We start from the raw sequence: 22,420 nt of genomic DNA, 5'->3' as shown, positions 1-22,420 counted from the left end.
TATATTATTCGTAGTTGTCTATTTACAACCACAAATCGATGTTGGCACTAAGACGGCACTCAATGACCTGTATAAGGCCATAAGCAAACAAGAAACTGCTCATTGAGTGTAGGAGGCCGGATTTTCGTTTTTGGCAAAAAAAAACGTACCCATTTGAAACTGCCTATTTCTCAGGCCCAGAAACTAGAATATGCAGATTAGGATAGAACACACTCTAACGTTTCAAGAACTGTCAAAAATATTGTCTGTGAGTATAACAGAACTGATATTGCAGGTGAAAACATGAGGAAAATCAAACCAGGAGGTGCTGTTTTTCCTGAAAGCTCTCTGTTCCATTGGATGCCTTGCCTCCATTTAAAGGGATATCAACCAGATTCCTTTTCCTATGGCTTTCTCAAGGTGTCAACAGTCTTTAGACATAGTTTCAGGCTTTTATTTTGAAAAATGAGCGAGAAAGATAACATTGAGTCAGTGGATAGCTGGGTGTTCGCAGAGTGGGGCAGCCATTCTCTCCCTCTCTTATTGAAAAAGAGATTATATATTTTATCGATTATATATTTTAAAAACAACCTGAGGATTAATTATAAAAAACGTTTGACATGTTTCTGTGGACATTACGGATACTGTTTGGAATTTTCATCTGTGAGGTCGTGACCGCGCGAGCCTGTGGATTTCTGAACATAACGCCCCAAACAAATGGAGGTATTTGGGATATAAAATAATCTTTATGGAACAAAAGGAACATTTATTGTGTAACTGGGAGTCTCGTGAGTGCAAACATCCGAAGATCATCAAAGGTAAGCGATTTCATCTATTGCTTTTCTGACTTTCGTGACCAATCTACTTGGCTGCTAGTGTTTGTAATATTTTGTCTACTGAGAGAGATGTTCTTACATAAACACTTGTTATGCTTTCGCCGAAAAGCTGTATTGAAATCTCACACGCCAGTAGGATTAACAACAAGCTACGCTGTGTTTTGCTATATTGCACTTGTGGTTTCATGGAAATGAAATATTTTTAGTAATTTAATTTGAATTTGGCGCACTGCAATCCAGCGGGTGTTGATGAAAATGATCCCGCTAAAGGGATGGGTGCGTCAAGAAGTCAAATTAGGTGCAATTAAATGACTCTAAATGGTTATTTTATTCCTTCCATAATTAGAACTCTGTTCAAAGTCTGTCCTTGAAATAAACAATTTATTGCGCTCAACTTTCTGTACCCAGCAGCAGAATGGAAATCAAAAGTGGTGAATCCAGGATAGAACAAATCTTAATTTGAGGGGCGGGGCCCTCAGCTGTTATAATACCTGTTCCGCTCTAAACGGGGACAGAGCTGTCATCGTTAACTGGTTGAAATACTTGTAGATTAACGGATTTATCAAAACTATTCAGGCTAAATAACAACAGGCTTTCTTGTAGGACAATATTAAATGAAAAGGTAAATATTTTTGCTATACCCTATTGATTATACCCTACTGTACCCTACTGATTTTGCACTAGCAATCAGGCCTAGCGTAGGCCTAAATAATATAAAATGTCATGTTAATTCATAGTTATTACAATTACGTTCTTGTTGGGCACCGATTTACTTTTGATATTACAAGGGCCATCAAATAAATGTTCAGTTTAATTCATTTTCAGGTAATACAATCTCTATCATGGACCTTACCATCATATTGTTAAATGGGGAAAAACACTCCCTGAGTGTGCATACAGGGAATGTTGTGCACTAATTTGCCCCAGTCAAATTAGGTGCAATTAAATGACTCTAAATGGTTATTTTATTCCTTCCATAATTAGAACTCTGGTCAAAGTCTGTCCTTGAAATAAACAATTTATTGCCACCACAGTGGCGGATCTCAGAAGTCTCATCAACCAACATTTTGAAGTGCCAATTGCCATGCAGAAGCTAAAAAGTAATGGGCAGGATATCCGTGACGATTCAAAAACTTTGAGCCACTATGGTCTGCAGTCCAGGATCCAATGTGTGTGTGCGGATTACAAAGCCTGCTACGATTCAGATTTCCCTGAATAATGTGAAACCCTACAATGTGATGCCGGCTGAGACCGTGCCCCAGTTCAAGATCAAGGTCTATCATGTGGAGCAGGTCCCTGTGGACTGACAGATATTGCTCTTTGGGGGGAAGGCAGCTTGAAGATGACAAGACACTGAAAACACTCTGACATCAAAAAGGACAGCAACATTTTCCTAACTCTCCGTCTTAGGGGAGGCTGAAGACAACTGACTATCATTGACCTGAGATGCAGTATGAAGCCCTTAATTTATAATGCATGAAACACAATCTATATAGGGAGAACTTTATCACAGTATCACTACATTTTTAAAGCTTTAAAAAGAATGACCTATATGTATATTTCAATTAGATTGTAATCAATTAAATAAAAATGTATTGAACACCTATAATTTACTGTTTATTTTTTCACGGCCCCAATTTAAAAGGCACGAAAATTAAACAAAGTTGTGATTTTCATTTATGAAATGGTTCAATCTAGAACAGCCTGGAATTATGAATGTCAAATAATTTGGTAAGTAAGATACGGCTGCTTCTTTGACCTTTTTATATAGATCATTTTTATTCAGGTTGAGACTAACTAAAACAGAGCAGTGCACATGAAGAAACTAAAGGCACTGTAGTTTGATGAAAATCTTGCATTGTTTATCCCGATTCTGTATAAATTAGTTCCATTCAAGGTTGAGACAGTTAATGTTATTAATGTGCTTTGGCTCATCTGTTTTGCTTCACTTAAATTATACAAATATACATTTTATCGATCCAGAATGTATAGCGTTCCATGCATTTTCTATTGTTTAATAAAGGACTGATGAAGAACTGGGTATGTCTGGTATAAATTCATGTCACAATTTGGGTTATTTGAGTTCAATATGATGCCGCATTTGAATTTTTCAACATTTTACGATTATTTGACCAGGTAAATTGACTCAGAACTCATTTTACAGCATTTACCTGGGGAATAGTTAGAGGGGGAATGAATAAGCCAAATGCATGCTGGGGATAATTAAGTGGGCATGATGGTTTGAGGGCCAGATTGAGAATTTAGCCAGGACACCTGGGTCAACACCCCTACTCTTACGATTAGTGCCATGGGATCTTTAGTGACCATAGAGCGTCAGGACACCCGTTTAACAGCCCAATCACTGCCCTGGGGCATTGGATTGTTTGTTCTTTAGATCTTTACCTCCTACTGGCCCTCCAACACCACATCCCAGCAGTGGGATGCGAGTTGGTATGCCGCTTGACCTGTGTAACGCCCCCCAGCACTTTTCAAAGACTGGTGCAGTAAATATTTGGTCAGCTTTCCATAAGTGTTACTCTTTTTAGGTGAGGTGATTTATTTCCAATGAGACTTAATGATTGTTGTATTCTGTCCTGTTTATTCCCATGATCCCTCAATTTTACAAACCTGTGTTTTTTTTATGGTAGTTAGCTACCTCAGAAGACCTCTCCCGAGACCAGAGTCGGAAACCACTTCTCTACACCTCCATGCATAACTCCTACTCGTGGGCGTGTAGTCTTCACACCTGAACCCTTCCCACCTCCGTTTTAACATATTGTCCATCCGCGTCAGCTTTATTGACCCGTGCCGTAAAATAAAGTCAGAACTCTCACACAGTTGGGTGTCAGCGGACAGGGCGGTACAATGCAATTGTGATCCGCTCTGTAAATCTGGGGAGCGGGATCACTCCCCTTGTTGTTATTGTCTGGTATTGTCATTGTTGGCCCTTTGTTGGCATTGTCACACTCACCACTATCCACTTCTGGATTTGACTTTGGACATGTGCACCTTGTTTGACTGTATGATCTCTCTCTTTTAGGCCCAAAAGGAGACCTATTTGGAGAAAGCAGACAAACTCTACTCCATCATGAGTGCCGTAACAGACAAGGTAAGTGGGCAGGTCAATGCAAAATGCACAATACAATTCCCCACAGATGTTATTTCGAATATCTGTGTGTTTGTCGACATAAGGATAGTGAGCAAGTTAACATCAACTCAGGGGGTCATGTGACTCAGCATATTCTACACCGCATCATGTTCTAAGGGTGTTAGATGTATGTACATTGCCTTGCGAAAGTATTCGGACCCATTAAACTTTGCGACCTTTTGCCACATTTCAGGCTTCAAACCGAAAGATATAAAACTGTATTTTTTTGTGAAGAATCAACAACAAGTGGGACACAATCATGAAGTGGAACGACATTTATTGGATATTTCTAACTTTTTTTAACAAATCAAAAACTGAAAAATTGGGCGTGATTCTTCGCAAAAAAATACAGTTTTATATCTTTGTTTGAAGCCTGAAATGTGGCAAAAGGTCGCAAAGTTCAAGGGGGCCGAATACTTTCGATGTACAGTGCTTTCAGAAAGTGTTCCCACCGTTGACTTCTTCCACATTTTGTTGTTAGAGCCTACATTTAAAATGTATACACAATGTACACACAATACCCCATATCAAAGTGGAATTATGTTTTTAGATTATTTTTTTCTTCTTCAAATTAATTTTTGAAATAAAAAGTGCAATATCTTTGGTCAATAAGTACTCACCCCCTTTGTTATGGCAAGCCTAAACTCGTTAAGGAGTAAAAATGTGCTAGAGGTTGTATAATAAGCTGCATGGACTCAGTGTGTGAAATAGTGTTTGATGTGATTTTTGAATGACTACCTCATCTCTGTACCCCACACATACAATTATCTGTAAGGTCCCTCAGTTGAGCAGTGAATTTCAAACACATTCAACCACAAAGACCAGGGAGGTTTTCCAATGCCCCTGCAAAGAAGGGCACTTATTGGTAGATGGGTAAAAAAAAAAAGACATTGAATATCTCTTTGAGCATGGTGAAGTTATTAATTACACTTTGGATGGTGTATCCATACACCCAGTCACTACAAAGATACAGGCATCCTTCCTAACTTGGTTGTTTAAGAGGAAGGAAACCACTCAGGGATTTCACCATGAGGCCAATGGTGACTTTAAAACAGTTAGAGTTTAATGGATCTGATAGGAAAACTGATGGAAAAACACCATTGTAGTTACCCCACAATATGAACCTAATTGACAGAGTGAAAATAAGGAATCCTGGACAAAATATAAATATTCCAAAATATGCGTCCTGTTTGCTACAAGCCCCATCAGTGAATGTTTCTGAATGGCTGAGTTAAATTTTCAAGTAAATGTATGTAAAAACTATGGCAAGACGTGAAAATGGTTGTCTATCAATGATCAATAATCGATTTGAAAGAGCTTGAAGAATATTGACTAGAATAATGGGACAATGTTGCACAATCCAGGTGTGGAAAGCTCTTAGTCTTACCCAGAAAAACTAACAGCTGTAATCGCTGCCAATGTTCGTGCTACCAAGTATTGACTCTGGTTGGAATACTTATGTAAATGTGATTTCTTTGTTTAATTTTCAATACATTTGAAAACAATTCTAAAAACATATTTCCGCTTTGTCATTATGGGGTATTGTGTGTAGATGGGTGAGATGATAAAAAAATAAAAAATAAACATTTTGAATTCAGGCTGCAACACATCAAATGTGGAATAAGTCACGGGTACATGAATACATTCTAAAAACACTGTAGTCGCTGCAGGTAAACATTTTTACAGGCTCCTTGCCAGAAGGCTCAGCGGAAGACTCTTCATTATTACCCTTTAACTCCTCACAGCGTTACTTGCACTTTACTCTGACATCGACAAAGGCCACGATAAGAAAATACAGCTGTAGCTATTACTTGCCAGCTCATACATACTTACACCACACTGTGTCAACATACTGACTGTAAGAGAGGAGAGACTCTACCGGCTATGGCGTCAGCAAAGGTCAATATTACAATATTGTGTCTTATCTGGAGACTTGGTGTATCCATCCGTCTCATATCCTTTCTTAGCTAGGGACAGTGGATTTCATGTCTGGAGATCATGACTGAAATGAACAGGCTTGTCAATATGATGCACCTCAAGAGATTGGTTTTCATTATAAAGACCACACAGTCAGTTAAAGGCACAATCTGTAACTTTAATTTCCACTGACTCATTTGAAAGTTGTGTTAACCTCTCAAACCAAAGACAATGGGGCAGTCAGGGTTTCTCACTGGCCAAAGATCTCCTGGCCCGAACATCATTTCTACCTGTAGTTTCAAATTAAAATGCATCGGGGTCATGTGGGACCCATAGATTAGCATGTGATCTCTATATTAAACAGGTAGTATGCTACATTTACTTACATTTGGTCATGTAGTGTACCATACTATGTGGACACCTGCTCATCGAACATCTCATTATTAAACCCCCTCCCACACACACACACACAATTTTGTTTTTTTTGTCACGTGCACCTAATGCAACAGGTGCATGTAGACCTTACAGTGAAATGCTTACTTACAAGCCCTTAACCAACAATGCAGTTAAGAAAATACCTACCATTTAAAAGTAAGACAAAATAAATACAAATCATTTAAAGAGCAGCAGTAAATAATAGCGGGGCTAAATACATGGGATACCGGTACAATGTGCGGGTCAATGTGCGGGTGCACCGGTGTCGAGGTAATTGAGGTATGTATGTAGGTGGAGTTATTAAGGTGACTATGCATAGATAATAACAGAGTAGCAGCAGCGTGGAGGGGCAGGCAATGCAAAAAGTCTGGGTAGCCATTTGATTAGCTGTTCAGGAGTCTTATGGCTTGGGGGTAGAAGCTGTTTAGAATATTTTTGGACATAGACTTGGTGCTCCGGTACCGCTTGCTGTGCGGTAGCAGAGAGAACAGTCTATGATTAGGGTGGCTGGAGTCTTCGACAATTTTTAGAGCCTTCATCTGTCACCGCCTGGTATAGACATCCTGAATGGCAGAAAGCTTGGCCCCAGTGATGTACACACTACACTCTGTCGTGCCTTGCAGTCAGAGGCCGAGCAGTTGCCATACCAGGCAGTGATGCAACCCATCAGGATGCTCTCGATGGTGCCGCTGTAAAACCTTTTGAGGACCCATGCCAAATCTTCTTTGCCCTCTTCACGGCTGTCTTGGTGTGCTTGGACCTTATTAGTTTGTTGGTGCGGACGCCAAGGAACTTAAAGCTCTCAACCTGGTCCTCTGCAGCCCCGTTGATGAGAATGGGGGAGTGCTTGGTCCTCCTTTTCCTGTAGTCCACAATCTCCTTTGTCTTGATCACGTTGAGGGAGAGGTTGTTGTCCTTGCACCACATGGACAGGTCTCTGACCTCCTCCCTATATGCTGTCATAGTTGTCTGTAATCAGGCCTACCACTGTTGTGTCCATCAGCAATCTTAATGATGGTGTTGGAGTCATGCCTGGCCGTGCAGTCATGAGTGAACTGGGAGTACAAGAGGGGACTGAGCATGCACCCCTGAGGGGCCCCTGTGTTGCGGATCAGCGTGGGCAATGTTTTATAACCTACCTTTACCACCTGGGGGCGGCCCGTCAGGAAGTCCAGGATCCAGATTGCATGGGAGGTGTTTAGTCCCATGGTCATTCGCTTAGTGATGAGCTTTGAGGGCTCTATGGTGTTGAACGCTGAGCTGTAGTCAATGAATAACATTCTCACATACAGTTGTGGCCAAAAGTTTTAAGAATGACACAAATATTAATTTTCAGTCTGCTGCCTCAGTGTCTTAAGATATTTTTGTCAGATGTTACTATGGAAAACTGAAGTATAATTACAAGCATTTCATAAGTGTCAAAGGCTTTTATTGACAATTACATGAAGTTGATGCAAAGAGTCAATATTTGCCATGTTGACCCTTCTTTTTCAAGACCTCTGCAATCCGCCCTGGCATGCTGTCAATTAACTTCTGGGCCACATCCTAACTGATGGCAGCCCATTCTTTCATAATCAATGCTTTGAGTTTGTGGGGTTTTGTTTCTCCACCGGCCTCTTGAGGATTGACCACAATGGGATTAAGGTCTGGGGAGTTTCCTGGCCACGGACCCAAAATATCGATGTTTTGTACCCCGAGGCACTTATTTATCACTTTTGCCTTATGGCAAGGTGCTCCATCATGCTGGAAAAGGCATTCTTCGTCACCAAACTGTTCCTGGAAGGTTGGGTGAAGTTGCTCTCGGAGGATGTGTTGGTAACATTCTTTATTCATGGCTGTGTTCAAAGGCAAAATTGTGAGTGAGCCACTCCCTTGGCTGAGAAGCAACCCCACACATGAATGGTCTCAGGATGCTTTACTGTTGGCATGACACAGGACTGATGGTAGCGCTCACCTTGTCAATGATGGTAGCTCTCACCTTGTCGGACAAGCTTTTTTCCGGATGCCCCAAACAATCGGAAAGGGGATTCATCAGAGAAAATGACTTTACCCCAGTCCTCAGCAGTCCAATCCCTGTACCTTTTGCAGAATATCAGTCTGTCCCTGATGTTTTCCCTGGAGAGAAGTGGCTTCTTTGCTGCCCTTCTTGACACCAGGCCATCTTCCAAAAGTCTTTGCCTCACTGTGCGTGCAGATGCACTCACACCTGCCTGCTGCCATTCCTGAGCAAGCTCTGTACTGTTGGTGCCCCGATCCCGCAGCTGAATGAACTTTAGGCTCCATCTCGGTGCTAGAGGCGTCGCTACAGACACCCTGGTTCAAATCCAGGCTGTATCCCAACCGGCCATGATTGGGAGCCCCACAGGGTGGCTCACAATTGGCCCAGCATCGTCCGGGTTTGACTGGTGTAGGCCATCATTGTAAATAAGAATTTGTTCTTACCTGAATTGTCTAGTTAAATAAATAAAATACACAAAATAGCCCTATTTGGTAAAAGACCATGTCCATATAATGGAAAGAACAGCGCCAATGAGCAAATAGAAACGACAGTCCATTACTTTAAGACATAAAGAACTTTGAAAGTTTCTTCAAGTGCAGTCACAAAAACCATCAAGCGCTATGATGGAACTGGCTCTCATGAGGACCGCCACAGGAATGGAAGTGCCAGAGTTACCTCTGCTGCAAAGGATAAGTTCATTAGTTACCAACCTCAGAAAGCCCAAATAAATGCTTCAGAGTTCAAGTAACGGACACATCTCAACATAAACTGTTCAGAGGAGACTGTGAAGCAGGCCTTCATGGTTCAATTGCTGCAAAGAAACCACTACTAAAGGACACCAATAAGAAGAAGAATTGCTTGGGCCAAGAAACAGAAATGGACATTAGACTGGTGGAAGTTTGTCCTTTGGTCTGGAGTCCAAATTTGAGCTTTTTGGTTACAGCTGCTGTGTCTTTGTGAGATGTGTTGTGGGTGAACGGATGATCTCCGCATGTGTATTTCCCACCATAAACCATGGAGGAGGAGGTGTTACGGTGTGGGGGCGCTTTGCTGGTGACACTGTCTGTGATTGATTTATTTAGAATTTAAGGCACACTTAACCAGCATGGCTACCACAGCATTCTGCAGCTATTTGCCAGCCCATCTGGTTTGGGCTTAGTGGGACTATCATTTGTTTTTCAACACGACAATGACCCAACACACCTCCAGGCTGTGTTAGGGCTATTTGACCAAGAAGGAGAGTGATGGAGTGCTGCATCAGATGACCTGGCCTGTTCAAATAACTTTGACAACTGTTACTTTTGCCAAGACCCACCCCCCACCGTGTGCAACTAAGTGCAACTTTTGAGTGGAAATTCAAATAATAGATTGTGCCTTTTAAAGCCAGGGTCTGCTCTTCTGGGACTGTATGTTGGTTATGATTAGATCTCAGTATATCCCTGTCCTGGTGGCAGCAGCAACAGCTTTTCCTGTCCAATCATGGGCACTAGCCAACCGCTCCCTTCTGGGCCCCCTGCTCCACCTTGGGCTCTCCAGCATTCCTCTCTTATCCTTGCCTACAAGGCCCATCATTTAATGGGCCTCCGGCTGGTGACGGTGGATTGCTTGCCTGATTCTCCTCTGGGATTGATTCTGCCTCTATACTAGATCCAGCACTGGGAGGGTCAACCCAGTTCTAAAGCTAATAAAAAAACATGGATGGCCCCTAATGTATAGGATTCAAAACCTCCCCCTCACTATTATGGCCATGTAATCTTAGCCTGTTTGGAGAACATTCTGGCACAAAATGGCTGCCATGCATCACGCAGGGTGGGTGTTACACAGTGGACAGGGCGAGTTACCCCTAAACAATGTAATTCACTTTGGAACCTATTGAAAGGCGCTATATTACTTCAATCTATCATTATTACTCTTAAGTCTAATGAATCAGCACGGAACCTCTACACCTCTGTGTCACTGCATCCACTCGACCAGCGTGTGGATGCAGTGTGGGGTCTTGCATGTGTGTAATTGTGTGTGCCAGGAAGGAGCAGGTTGGTGTTTTTTTCGCAGAGGGATTTGTCTGCTAACCAGACGAGGCCGTCACCAGAGGCACCTTATCCCTGGGCTCAGTGACCGAATTAGTGCCCCTAACTCATTTTAAACAGTGTCTTTAAGCTACAGACCTCTGGGCTGTACCATTTGGATACATTTCTTCTACATCCGTTGGTACCAAACATTAGTCTGTGTGATTAACTTGGGCTGAACTAGAGTTGTGTGTGTTAGACAAGGTGAGGATCCCGAAGGGGCCCGGGGACAAGTCTTTCTACAAAATGGTCTTTAGAGTCCGTATGCTTTGAGCTTCAAACTATTAAAAGCCATCTATGAAAAGCTGAGAGACTCGTGGTGTCTGTAATACTGTAATAAGCTCACATAGTCGCTATCACAAACTCCACACAGTTGTCACTGACTAGTTTGATAATAATTTCCAACTGAGCAAACAATGTCTGTACTTGCAGCATTCATATAAATATTTTTTTCTGTTATTTGCTTTGGTGGACCTTATTTTTTTGTGGACATTTGTCAATGAAACTCATTAATGCAACTGTTTGTCATATTGTTTCATGTTTTACTTGTTGTCCTGAAAAGAAAATGGTAAAATTGTGAGGCTAAATATAAGGGCTGGACATGCAGATAAATGGAAGTCAGATAAATGAAAAGCTGATTTTTGTTGGGGTCTCGGTGCTGATATGGTTAAGTGGATTCGTCTCACTCCATCCAAAAAGGGAGAACAGCCCTCGCTTGCTCCCACAGGCAAGACCAAAGCACCCAGCCCGGTACATCTATACCCAAGAAGGCAGGCAAAATAAATAAACTGAGTACGGGCAATAGTTCTCCTCTCCCCTCCACTCTTTAATCTTGGGAAAAAATATGACAAATATGGACTGCTGTCATCCAATGGCTGCCTGTGCTGCAAATTTGGCCACATTGGGAAATGTCAATATGTGACTCTGCGAAATTCGGGAGGTTTTTCAAACGAGATTTGATGTTCCTCACCCCAAGCGTTCGACCCCCGGCACCCAACTCCTGAAACGGGCAGTGGGCTTTCCTTGGGGAGCTAGGTTTATTCTTTGGCAGATTGTACCACCACTGAAAATGAATTCCACCTCTCATTTGCACACAATGGAGCCTTTAACTCCAAATATATTACATTACCATAAATATTGGAGAGGTTTCATCCTTTTGTCGATTTTGATGAGTGGGTCTATGAGAGAAAAGCAAATATGTCCCCCGTTTTTAGAATCCGCTGGGACCTGATACCTGAGGTAGTAGATTGAAATGTTCTGTGTCTACCAATGTGTTTGCTTAACCCCAATGTATCTATAATTTTACACTCTCACTTTCCTTCTCTCTTGCTCCCCCTCTCTTCTTTCTCTGTTTACTGTTAAAACTACAGTGTGTGTTTGGTGATGGCGAGAACACAAAGGTGCGTGTGTCGGAGCTGGAGGAGGAAGTGAGAACGCTGAAGAAGGTTAACAAGGACCTGTACGACTTCTCCACACAGCTCCTCACCAAGCCCAGCTAGAGAAGAGCCACCACCCCTGGCCACGGCTCCCCCATCCCACCAGCAGGGAACCTACTAGGGGGAGGGAAGACACTGCAAGCCCCCCCTCACTACAGACCGGTAGGCTAGGGAAATATAAGTTAGTGTGTGTCATTCATAGTGTTTGTTTTGTAAGGGAGAGTGTATGTTCAGCAGGACTTCAGGTGTTAAAGTTATACCATGGACTGCATTGCTTGTATCATGATCCCTCGCCATATTTAGGATAAAGGAGTTAATTTAACATGAAAGAAATGTGCTCACCTTGTTTGTGCGACATGTTCAATGTTAGCCACAGGCTACTTGCAGTAGTCAAGTGCAGCCAGAAAGAGCGACATAATTGATCTTAGCGCTATATTGACGTCCTCAACTCACAGCCCTGTTCCTTCACACTCATCACCACTGCCTATAAGGCCAAAAATCCCATCAGCCAAAAATCGGTGTAACAGTATCCAGTTACTGACCTCTGACCTTACATCCTTTTTGTAATCTGGCTAACCTCAGATTCCTGCATTATCCTCTCCTTTTTATTTGTATTTTTGTTTACCTCGGCTTGGCCATGTTCGACAGCATTCAACCAGTTAATAGATTATAAGAATTTGTGTGACAAGGACATGATGTGCACCCAGGTGTGTTTGGCTTAGCATCGATGAGGCTGGTGTTAATTTCAGTCGCACAATAGGTATGACCACCATGGTTCATAGGTCCCCTTATGTCAAGTAAAACTGTTTTCCCATTAGCAATATGCACATACTCTTTGTTAACCTGTTTGGCTAAAAACAGCTCAAGGCAGGAATATCTCAAAGAAAATGGTGGTGTTAAAAAAACAATACGGAAGAGTAGAGGAATATGTTTGATTAACCCTGAGGAACTAGCCTGAAGACTGTGTACAGTTTTTCCGTGCCTGTAGCAATCATGGATTTGGTTGTGCAGTGCCCAGCAACGCTATACAACTGCAGAATCAGTTTTCAGAATCCTCCAGAAATCGCTCTTCTGCTCATCACTGCTAATTCTCCACCCGGGGCACTAAATTAGAGGCAGCGACATAGAAATAGTGGTTGATTTTGGTCTTTTTCTCATTCGCCCGCTTTGATGAGATCCGGACAATGTGTGTGCCTCTTCGGTAGAGGGAACTGATAAGGACAGCAGCCCTCCTGTCCAGAGAGAGCCATGGCTTTAGAACAGGGATTGGCAACTCTCCTTTTGTAGGCCCGTAGTTGTAAAAAATTCTCAATTGGGGTCTCAATTTACTGTTAAGAGTCAAAATAGTAGAATACATAAAGTGCCATTTCAAAATGTGGTTTTGCATCAGCAGTTTTCCTCTTATGTCAGTCACTGACAGTCACACAATTAGCCTATGTCAGCTAACATTTTTCAGATTGGTAAATTAGTCCAGCCAGCCATATAAACGTGTTCTAATCATAGTTGATTTAACAACCGGAGGGCCCCCCTTTGATTTTGTTAGTCATTCTAACTCATATCATATTATAAGCTGCAAACATTTGTATAGCAACTATGGCAACGTGTAGAATTGCAGGAAATTGGCTGTAACTGCCCATTTTTCTTCGCTCCATGGCAAAATTAATAGAATTGCATTACATTGGGAAGTAATTGCTACGCCCCACGGCAAAATGTGTAGAATTGCAGGAAATTAACTCTAAAACATCAATGTTTTGTCTCTGGTGTCAAGGGGGGCCTGCAAAAATATTTTGATTGCAAGGTAGGCAGGGACCCTTAACACAATTCCACTTAGGGCTCCCAAAAGGCTAAGGCCAGCTCTTGACTGCATGTGTGGGTATGGATGTGGGTACACAGACCCACGAGCCACTGCGGCCTCTCATGGTGAGTTCAGATTTTTTTGGGACCCCCCCATCAGTTGCCCATCCCTGCTTTAGAACTTCTTGAGCGACTTACACGAAACCCAACTAACTGTGAGATGGCTCTTCTGATGGTTGGAAGAGTGAAGTGTTCAGTGTGGGGGATTAATTGTTTTGTTCCTCTAATAAAGACAAACAGACCAACTGGATTTGTACTTTTTTTGTATGCTTGTGTTTTTGTACCTTTCTGAAATCATGGGAAATAAAAACAAAATATGCACATTTGTTGTTTCTTGGCCCTTTTTTGCGGTTGACCCGCTGTGAAAGATTGGGAAACTATTACTCCTGTATGCTTAATACAAGGACACAACTATGGAAATAGCCTTGTGCTAAAATTAAATCATTGAATATAATGTATATTCATCAAAATGGAAGAATATACCCCATTTCAAAAAAGGTATTTTATCCTTCCTCTTGCAAATTAAGGTTTTTTACCTTAACATTCTGAAGGATGCTTATAGAATTATGAGTACCTGACACTCCCAGTGCAGAATGGACACTTAAAACACAGCAGTAAAGAAAGCCAGTAAACAAATTACCTCAAGATTAGAGATGAGACTTACATTCACTCCTAGATTTTGTGTCACTGGCCTACACACAATACCCCATAATGGCAGTTGAATTATATATATTTGACAAATTAATACATTTAAAGCTGAAATGTCTTGAGTCAATAAGTATTCAACCCCTTTGCAATGGCAAGCCTAATAAGTTCAGAAGTAAACATTTGCTTAACAAGTCACATAACTTGCATGAATCTGTGTGCCATAATAGTGTTTAACATGCTTTTTTAATGACTACCTCAGCTCTGTACTCTGTACACACTTAAGGTCCATCAATCGCACATGGAATTTCAAACACAAAGACCAGGGAGCAAAGAAGGGCACTTATTGGTAGAAATAAAAATGTAAAAAGCAGACATTGAATATCTCTGAGGGTGGTGAAGTTATTAATTACACTTTGGATGGTGTATCAATACACCCAGTCACTACAAAGATACAGGCCTCCTTTCTAACTCAGTGGCCGGAGAGGAAGGAAACCGCTCAGGGATTTCACCATGAGGCCAATGGTGACTTTAAAACAGTTAGAGTTTAATGGATGTGATAGGAAAAAACTGATGGATCAACACCAATTGTAGTTACCCCACAATATGAACCTAATTGACAGTGAAAAGAAGGAATCCTGTACATAATAAAAACATGCATCCTGTTTGCAATAAGGCACTAAAGTAAAACGGCAAAAAATGTAGTGAAGAAATTACATTTATGTACTGAATACAAAGTGTTATGTTTGGGGCAAAGAACACATCACTGAGTAGCACTCTTCCTATTTTCAAACGTGGTGGTTGCATCATGTTATGGGTAAGCTTGTCATCAGCAAGGACTTTGTTTTTTACGATAAAAATAAATAGATCTACGCACGGGGAAAACCTGGTTGTCTGCTTTCCACCAGACACTGGCAGATAAATTCTCCTTTCAGCAGAACAATAACTTAAAACACGAGGCCATATATACAGAAGTTGCCTTCTAAGATGACATTGAATGTTCCTGAGTGGCCCAGTTACAGCTTTTACTTAAACCAGCTTGAAAATCTATGGCAAGACTTGTGTATGTCTAGCAATGATCAACAACCAACTTGAAGATTTTTTTTTAAATCATAAAAATGGGCAAATATTGTACAATTCAGGTGTGCAAAGCTCTTAGACATATAATGACATGTTTTCACTTTGTCATTAAGGTGGAGAAGTGTAAGAGAAAAAATAATACATTTTGAATTCACAAAATATGGAATAAGTCACGTGATATGAATACCTTCTGAAGGCACTGTCTGTGCACTTCAATTGAGACACAAGGGAAGTAATTGACCCATTGACCTCGTGGCACTCTTTTCCATAATAGTCCATTGCCTGAATTCACCGAGACCAAACCACTTGAGTCAAGCTTGGCCAATCATTGTAAATGTGCCACATGTTGGGTGACTTCACTCACTGAGAATGGAGATGAGCATTTAGCCACTGTGAGCTGCCCTTTCTGCGTGATTATATGTGACACTCCCATTTGAGTCAATGAGGGGCTTTGGGGATGTGAAATTAGGCTGATTTGCTGTGACCTCCCAGCTTGTTGCTGCTAGCGCTGGTGATAATCACAGTGGTGCTGCACTGGAATTTGATGAGCCAGATTCCTCTGCTTGGTGCTGTTTTTTGCTGGAATGTCCCCCCTTCCACAACTATCTTCAATTTCTTGGATTTTTCCTGTAATTTATCATTCTGGAAGATTCCAATTCTGCAGATACACAACAATAAATGAGCCAGGCATAAATACCAAACCTTTTGATTAGTGGTGTATGGAACCTGCTTCCTTCATGTAAGCACATGGGACAAGAATTTCTATCTAGCCGGTGTAACTCGATCCCCACCTGCTAATGTTTCATTTCGCACTATTATCCCTCTTGACTGTCTGCTCTGCTGCCTCCATATTGATTCGTTTTGTAGGACTTTCTCCAGGTAATTCAGTTTTTTTAAACGTTTCTATTAAACTGTGAGTAAATATGATGAGGAAATGTAGACTTGTACATTCAGCTCTTTTTCTTTGAAAAAAGGATTTACATTGCCTTCAAAGTATTCACTCCCCTTCACCTTTTCCACAATTTGTTGTGTTGCAGTCTGAAATTAAAATGGATTCAATTGAGATGTTGTGACACTGGCCTGCACACACTACCCCACAATGGTAGTGGAAATATGTTTATAGACATTTTTTTTAATTAATTAAAAATGAAAATCTGAAATGTTTTGAGTCAAGTATTCAACCCATTTATTGTGGCAAGCCTAAATAAGTGTTTAACAAGTTGCATGGACTCCCTCTGTGCAATAGTAGTGTTTAACATGATTTTTTAAGTGACTACCTCATATCTGTACCCCATCACATACTTTTGTATATATTGTGTTTGTGGACACCCCTTCAAATTAGGGGATTCGGCTATTTCAGCCACACACTTGTTGACAAGTGTATAAAATCAAGCACACAGCCATTCAATCTCCATAGACAAACATTTGCAGTAGAATGGCCTTACTGAAGAGCTCATTGGCCTTCAACGTGGACTGTCATAGGATGCCACTTTTTCAACAAGTCAGTTTGTCACATTTCTGCTCTGCTAGAGCTGTCCCAGGCAGCTGGAAGTGTTATTATTCTGAAGTGGAAACGTCTAGGAGCAACAACGGCTCAGCCCCGAAGTGGTAGGCCACACAAGCTCACAAAACGGGACCGCCGAGTGCAGAAGCGCATAGCGAGTAAAAATTGTCTGTCCTCGGTTGCAACACTCAGTACTAAGTTCCAAACTGCCTCTGGAAGCAACGTCAGCACAATAACTGTTCATCGGGAGCTTCATGAAATGGGTTTCCATGGCCGAGCAGCCGCACACAAGACTAAGATCACCATGTGCAATGCCAAGTGTCGGCTGGAGTGGTGTAATGCCCATTGCCGTTGGACTCTGGAGCAGTTGAAACGTGTTCTATGGAGTGATGAATCACGCTTCACCATCTGGCAGTACGACGGACTAATCTGAGTTTGGTGGTAGCCAGGAGAACACTACCTGCCCCAATACATAGTGCCAACTGTAAAGTTTGGTGGAGGAGGAATAATCTGGGGCTGGTATTGATGTGTTGGGGCCAGGCCTCTTAGTTCCAGTGAAGGGAAATCTTAATGCTACAGCATACAATGACATTCTAGAATATTCTGCGCTTCCAATTTTGTGGCAACAGTTTGGGGAAGGTGCTTTCCTGTTTCAGCATGATAATGCCCCCATGCACAAAGCAAGGTCCACACAGAAATGGTTTGTTGAGATCGGTGTGAAAGAACTTGACTGGCCTGCACAGAGCCCTGACCTCAACCCCATCGAACACCTTTGGAATTAATTGGAACAGCGACTGCGAGCCAGGCCTAATCGCCCAACCTCAGTGCCCAACCTCATTAATGCTCTCGTGGCTGAATGGAAGCAAGTCCCTACAGAAATATTCCAACTCTATATTAATGCCCATGATTTTGGAATGAGATGTTCGACGAGCAGGTGTCCACACACTTTTGGTCATGTAGTGTATTTAATTTTCAATAAATTTGCAAAAAAAATCGAATCCGTTTTGAAATCAGGATGTAACACAACAAAATGTTGAATAAGTCAAGAGGTATGAATATTTTCTGAAGGCACTGTAGAGCCTGCTTGAGGCAGCTGTTATTATTTGCTATTGTTTTCTGCAATCAGTCCTCCCTTCCACTCTCTTTCATGCTTGGCTGAGTCTAGCTAGCACCTCAGCCACAAGCGACCCTTATCCTTGTCTTGGTCAGGCTGGTAAAACATGATGGAAAGTGCCTTCTTGATTGAGTTGTTCATATCCATCACAATAAAATGGGGTATTTGAGAAGAATACCTAATATGGGTTTTCTCTAATCGATTCTCACATTGGAGTAGGGACGATAAAACAATGTTTCATTACGATTCCATTCTGTGCAAATGACCATTTGTGGGAAAATCAATAAGGAATGATTATTTTTAATCCTCTGGAGAGGTGAGAGGTGGGCGAGAAGGAGGATGAGGGGGCTGAATGTGAAGCTCATTCGGGTCGATGGTCGTTAGCTGTAATAGAAGCATTCCATATCACCTGAACTAACAGAGGAGTGAACTTCATTATCTTGTTTTATGGGGGTGTGTATGTTCACACCAGCTTAACACATCAAGCCATCGTGGTACAAAACGAAATTGATTGTGGAGTGCAAAGCCAATTCAGCCTTTATGTAATGCAATCAAACCCATGTTTGCCATGTGAATGCCTAATGGATGTCTTTGCATGTAAAGGACAGAAGTCCCTGTATTATGAAGCTTCTGTCCAATACAAATGCAGAATATATCAAAGTTACCATTCTTGCCACCTGACTAAAGCAGTAGACGAAATCATTTAAAAAAATAAGTCAATACATTGAATATGAAACCACCTAATGAGGCAAAGAGAGCGAGAGAGAGGCCTTGCTTCGGGCTCCAATAAAGGGATCTGCTCCTCTTCTTCAACCTTGTTTAATCTCCATATTCCTGCAGAAGAGAGGATGTAATGAGATGAAACTCATTACCTTTTATCTGTGCCAGTGGAGTATCCCAGTGAGATGCCGCCATTGAAGAAGAGAAAAAAAAGGGGGGCAAGATATTGAACACAACAGAGCGAGGTGCCGTGAGGACGCTGCCCTTGGAAGCAGTGCCCGAATACTCAATAGTGGATCTTCAGTTCCCTCCCCTTACTTTTTTAAGGATGGTCCTCCAGTGGATTTGTGAAGCAAGCAGCAAAAACGCAGGAACGTCAACATGATAAGTATATATTGGGATATTGCAATGATATTTTGTCCCATTTCGGGGCGAATCACACCGGATCAAATAAAAACACCTGAATGAAACTCCCATCTTTGCGACTGTTTATCCTTCGAAGACTTGAGCAATTAAAGCCCTCCTGTGTTGCGAAGGCTGCACTCCCAGCTGCTAGCAAACCCCAGCTGCTAGCACTTAGCGCGCTTTAGAGATATACAGACAAATGAGGGAAAATAGAATCTGTTCCCAGAGAAGAAATCAAGATTCATTAGCCAGATGCTATGGAGACGATTTTTCAGCACTGAAGGGGAAAAAATGCCATTTTAAGTGTGACATCCTTCTGCGCTTCTCACTGTTCTAAACAAGCCTTTCTTCTGGGACTGTTGTGCACTTGGTCACCTCACCACAAGATTCCTCTTGCTTTACACTTGGTTAAACAAACTGTTTATAGCGAAGCCGTCCGTGCTGTTTCACTTAATTGAGGGGTAATTGTTCCCAAGTGTAAGGCCTCGTTAAAACATCTCAGGGAAAGGAAACACCTGTTGTGTTTCCCAGCTTTGTATACTGACTCCCCACTGTAGTAGATTTGAAAGAACTCTATCTTAGTCTGTGATAAACTGCTCTCCTAGAGAAACCTGAGCCTTTGCCCTGAAAGACGGAACCAAAGAACGAATGTATTTATGCGAGACAGTGGTCGCCAACCTTTGACTGTGAAAGTGATCTTGACTCAGGAAACAGTAAGCTGAGATCTACCGCTCAGATTTTTTTAAACATGACTTAAATTGTTTTACAATAACTTAATAAAACTGTTCTGTACGAATGAGGTTTGTGCATTAGGCCTAATACATTATCACAACATATTGGTTATATGCCTGGTGTGCCAATATTGTTAATCTCAGAACATATTGCAAAACTCAAGCTTTAATTACAAAATAAATTGGTGTAGCACTTGTGAGGCACAGCTAACCATATATTGAAATACTTTGCAAATAATTAGCTTTTTTATATTACTGGACTGATGGTACCTGCATCTGATGGTCATGTTGCTTTCAAGACAACTGGGAACCCAAAATTACCTTTTAATGGCGTCAGACTGAGGCTCTGCATCTGTCCTCCTGCTCCTAGACCTTACTGCTGCTTTTGATACCATCGATCACCACATTCTTTTGGAGAGATTGGAAACCCAAATTGGTCTACACGGACAAGTTCTGGTCTGTTTTAGATCTTATCTGTCGGAAAGATATGTTTGTCTCTGTGGATGGTTTGTCCTCTGACAAATCAACTGTAAATGTCCTCAAGGTTCCGTTTTAGGACCACTATTGTTTTCACTATATATTTTACCTCTTGGGGATGTCATTTGAAAACATAATGTTAACTTTCACTGCCATGCGGATGACACACAGCTGTGCATTTCGATGAAACATGGTGAAGCCCCTAAATTTCCCTCGCTGGAAGCCTGTGTTTCAGACATAAGGAAGTGGATGGCTGCAAACTTTTTTACTTTTAAACTCGGACAAAACAGAGATGCTTGTTCTAGGTCCCAAGAAACAAAAACATCTTCTGTTGAATCTTACAAAATTTGAGAGGCGATGTGGTACGGAGCTTGATTTGGCCTCTGCATGTCTCCAGAGGCTTCGCAATTGCGTCACGACCACATTTTTGGATCAAGCATAAATTGGCTTAGCGGAGGGAGGGAGAGCGCAGCAAAGGGTCGACCTCTCACGGTCCCTGCTCTCTCCTTCTTTTCCTCTGGTGAGACTGACCAGAGAGAAGGGACACCGTCTTCCACCTAATGGCGAAACTCGAGTCGCACCGCATCTGCCTCGGGCACAAATTCATGTTGTTCCTATGACCAAAGAAAGTGAAATATTCCCCCATATTAAAATAGACACAACGAGCTGTTAGTATAATGAAAACGCAGGGCTATCGATACACTGGGCTCCTCATTCATTGCAGCTGCAGCGCGAGTGAAAGTAGAGATGCTCGTTTTATGTTTTGTAATAGTGTTGAATAAAAAGTGTTGTGACAGTTCCGAATATAATCTTTTTAAACATGAACTCTCACTCATAAAATCACAGCTTTTTGCTCTATTCTTTGACAGTCTCTCTGTGGTCATGGTTTTAAAAGTGATTACATCTTACATAGGCTAGTATCACACTTTGCTGTGGCCTGGGTTGTGGAATCTCTGTAGGCACGGTGATTTGAGATATGGCAATTGGCCAGCACAGTAGGCACACTGGCTTTAGCCACAGATCTCCTGGTCTGCCGGTTAAGCGGAGATTGTCTTTTAAGACAAATTAAATGGTTCCAAATAGGAACACTTTGCTTACCCGGTGCGCAGGGCTTCTGAATCAAGTGCACCTATCGCCAACAACGCAACATGAATAAAAATGTAAAAGGAGTGCAAGCCTTTATTACAGCCTTTATTGTTTGCTTTTCTACAGATATGTTGTTTGGTGATCGACTAGGAATGCCCTGACGATTGACAACTCGATCGCGATCGACCCGTTGGTGACCACTGATGTACAGTGATGCCAACTTAGCAATTTTGTTGCTAGATTTAGCAACTTTTCAGACTACCCTGGCATCTTTTTTTTCTCCAAACAACACCTAGCAACAAATGTAGCTACTTTTAAAAATTTATTTGGAACTTTTAGCAACTTTTGAAAAGTGACTCAAGCGCTAAAATCCACACATTTTCCCTCTAAATGACACAAAAACGATTTTCTCTGTCACACACTCAGTCACGACACACGTGCCTGGCTGCAAAAGTGCGTTGTGAGTGGCGTCAGCAGCAGGCGCTCAGCTCGTGCACAGGCAGCAGCAGACCAGCAGCAATTTCAGCAAATTGCAAATCATTGTTGGCTGACTGCAGCAGCACGGGTTCGACGAGCCAAACCCAATGAATATAGTTGGTCACGAATATTTGATCTTGAACAGAACTTACAACATCAATCAACATGCCTCAATCAAAAATGTACAGCCAGAAGTACAGAAAAGAGTGGGAGTCTGTAGCTGAACAAATGTCAAATCATATTTTTTGCCGAGATGGCCAGTCAATTTGAGTAACGTTATTGTGTATTCTACGTAATGACGCAGTTTTACGTTATCACGCAATGACATCACAATGTCATTTAGCAACAAATCAACCAGCTTCTAGCAACTTACCCTGAAAATTAGTTGGCAGCACTGCTGATGTAAGACCACTGAATTTTGGAATTCAGTTACCGTATGAGAAAAGAGAGGATAGAAGTGTGCAACAACAGACCTTGGCAATACTTTCTGTCCTGGTCCCATTAGTAATGA

General features: G+C 41.7%; 1 protein-coding gene across 1 annotated transcript in view; it reads left to right on the top strand.

Moving 5' to 3' along the window:
• wdr18 (WD repeat domain 18) overlaps positions 1-13,993 on the top strand; it is a 92,390-nt gene extending 78,397 nt beyond the window's left edge. The window contains exons 9-10 of the mRNA XM_035776935.2: positions 3,856-3,924; positions 11,751-13,993. Of these exons, the coding sequence (XP_035632828.1) occupies positions 3,856-3,924; positions 11,751-11,879 (198 nt within the window). The 3' untranslated portion in view covers positions 11,880-13,993. The remainder of the gene's footprint in view (positions 1-3,855; positions 3,925-11,750) is intronic.
• Positions 13,994-22,420: the final 8,427 nt, after the last annotated feature.

Source organism: Oncorhynchus keta, chromosome 1 (assembly GCF_023373465.1).
Source record: "Oncorhynchus keta strain PuntledgeMale-10-30-2019 chromosome 1, Oket_V2, whole genome shotgun sequence".
NCBI lineage: Eukaryota > Metazoa > Chordata > Actinopteri > Salmoniformes > Salmonidae > Oncorhynchus > Oncorhynchus keta.
Note: the sequence above shows the minus strand (reverse complement) of the source record. Positions and strands in the feature narration are given on the sequence as shown.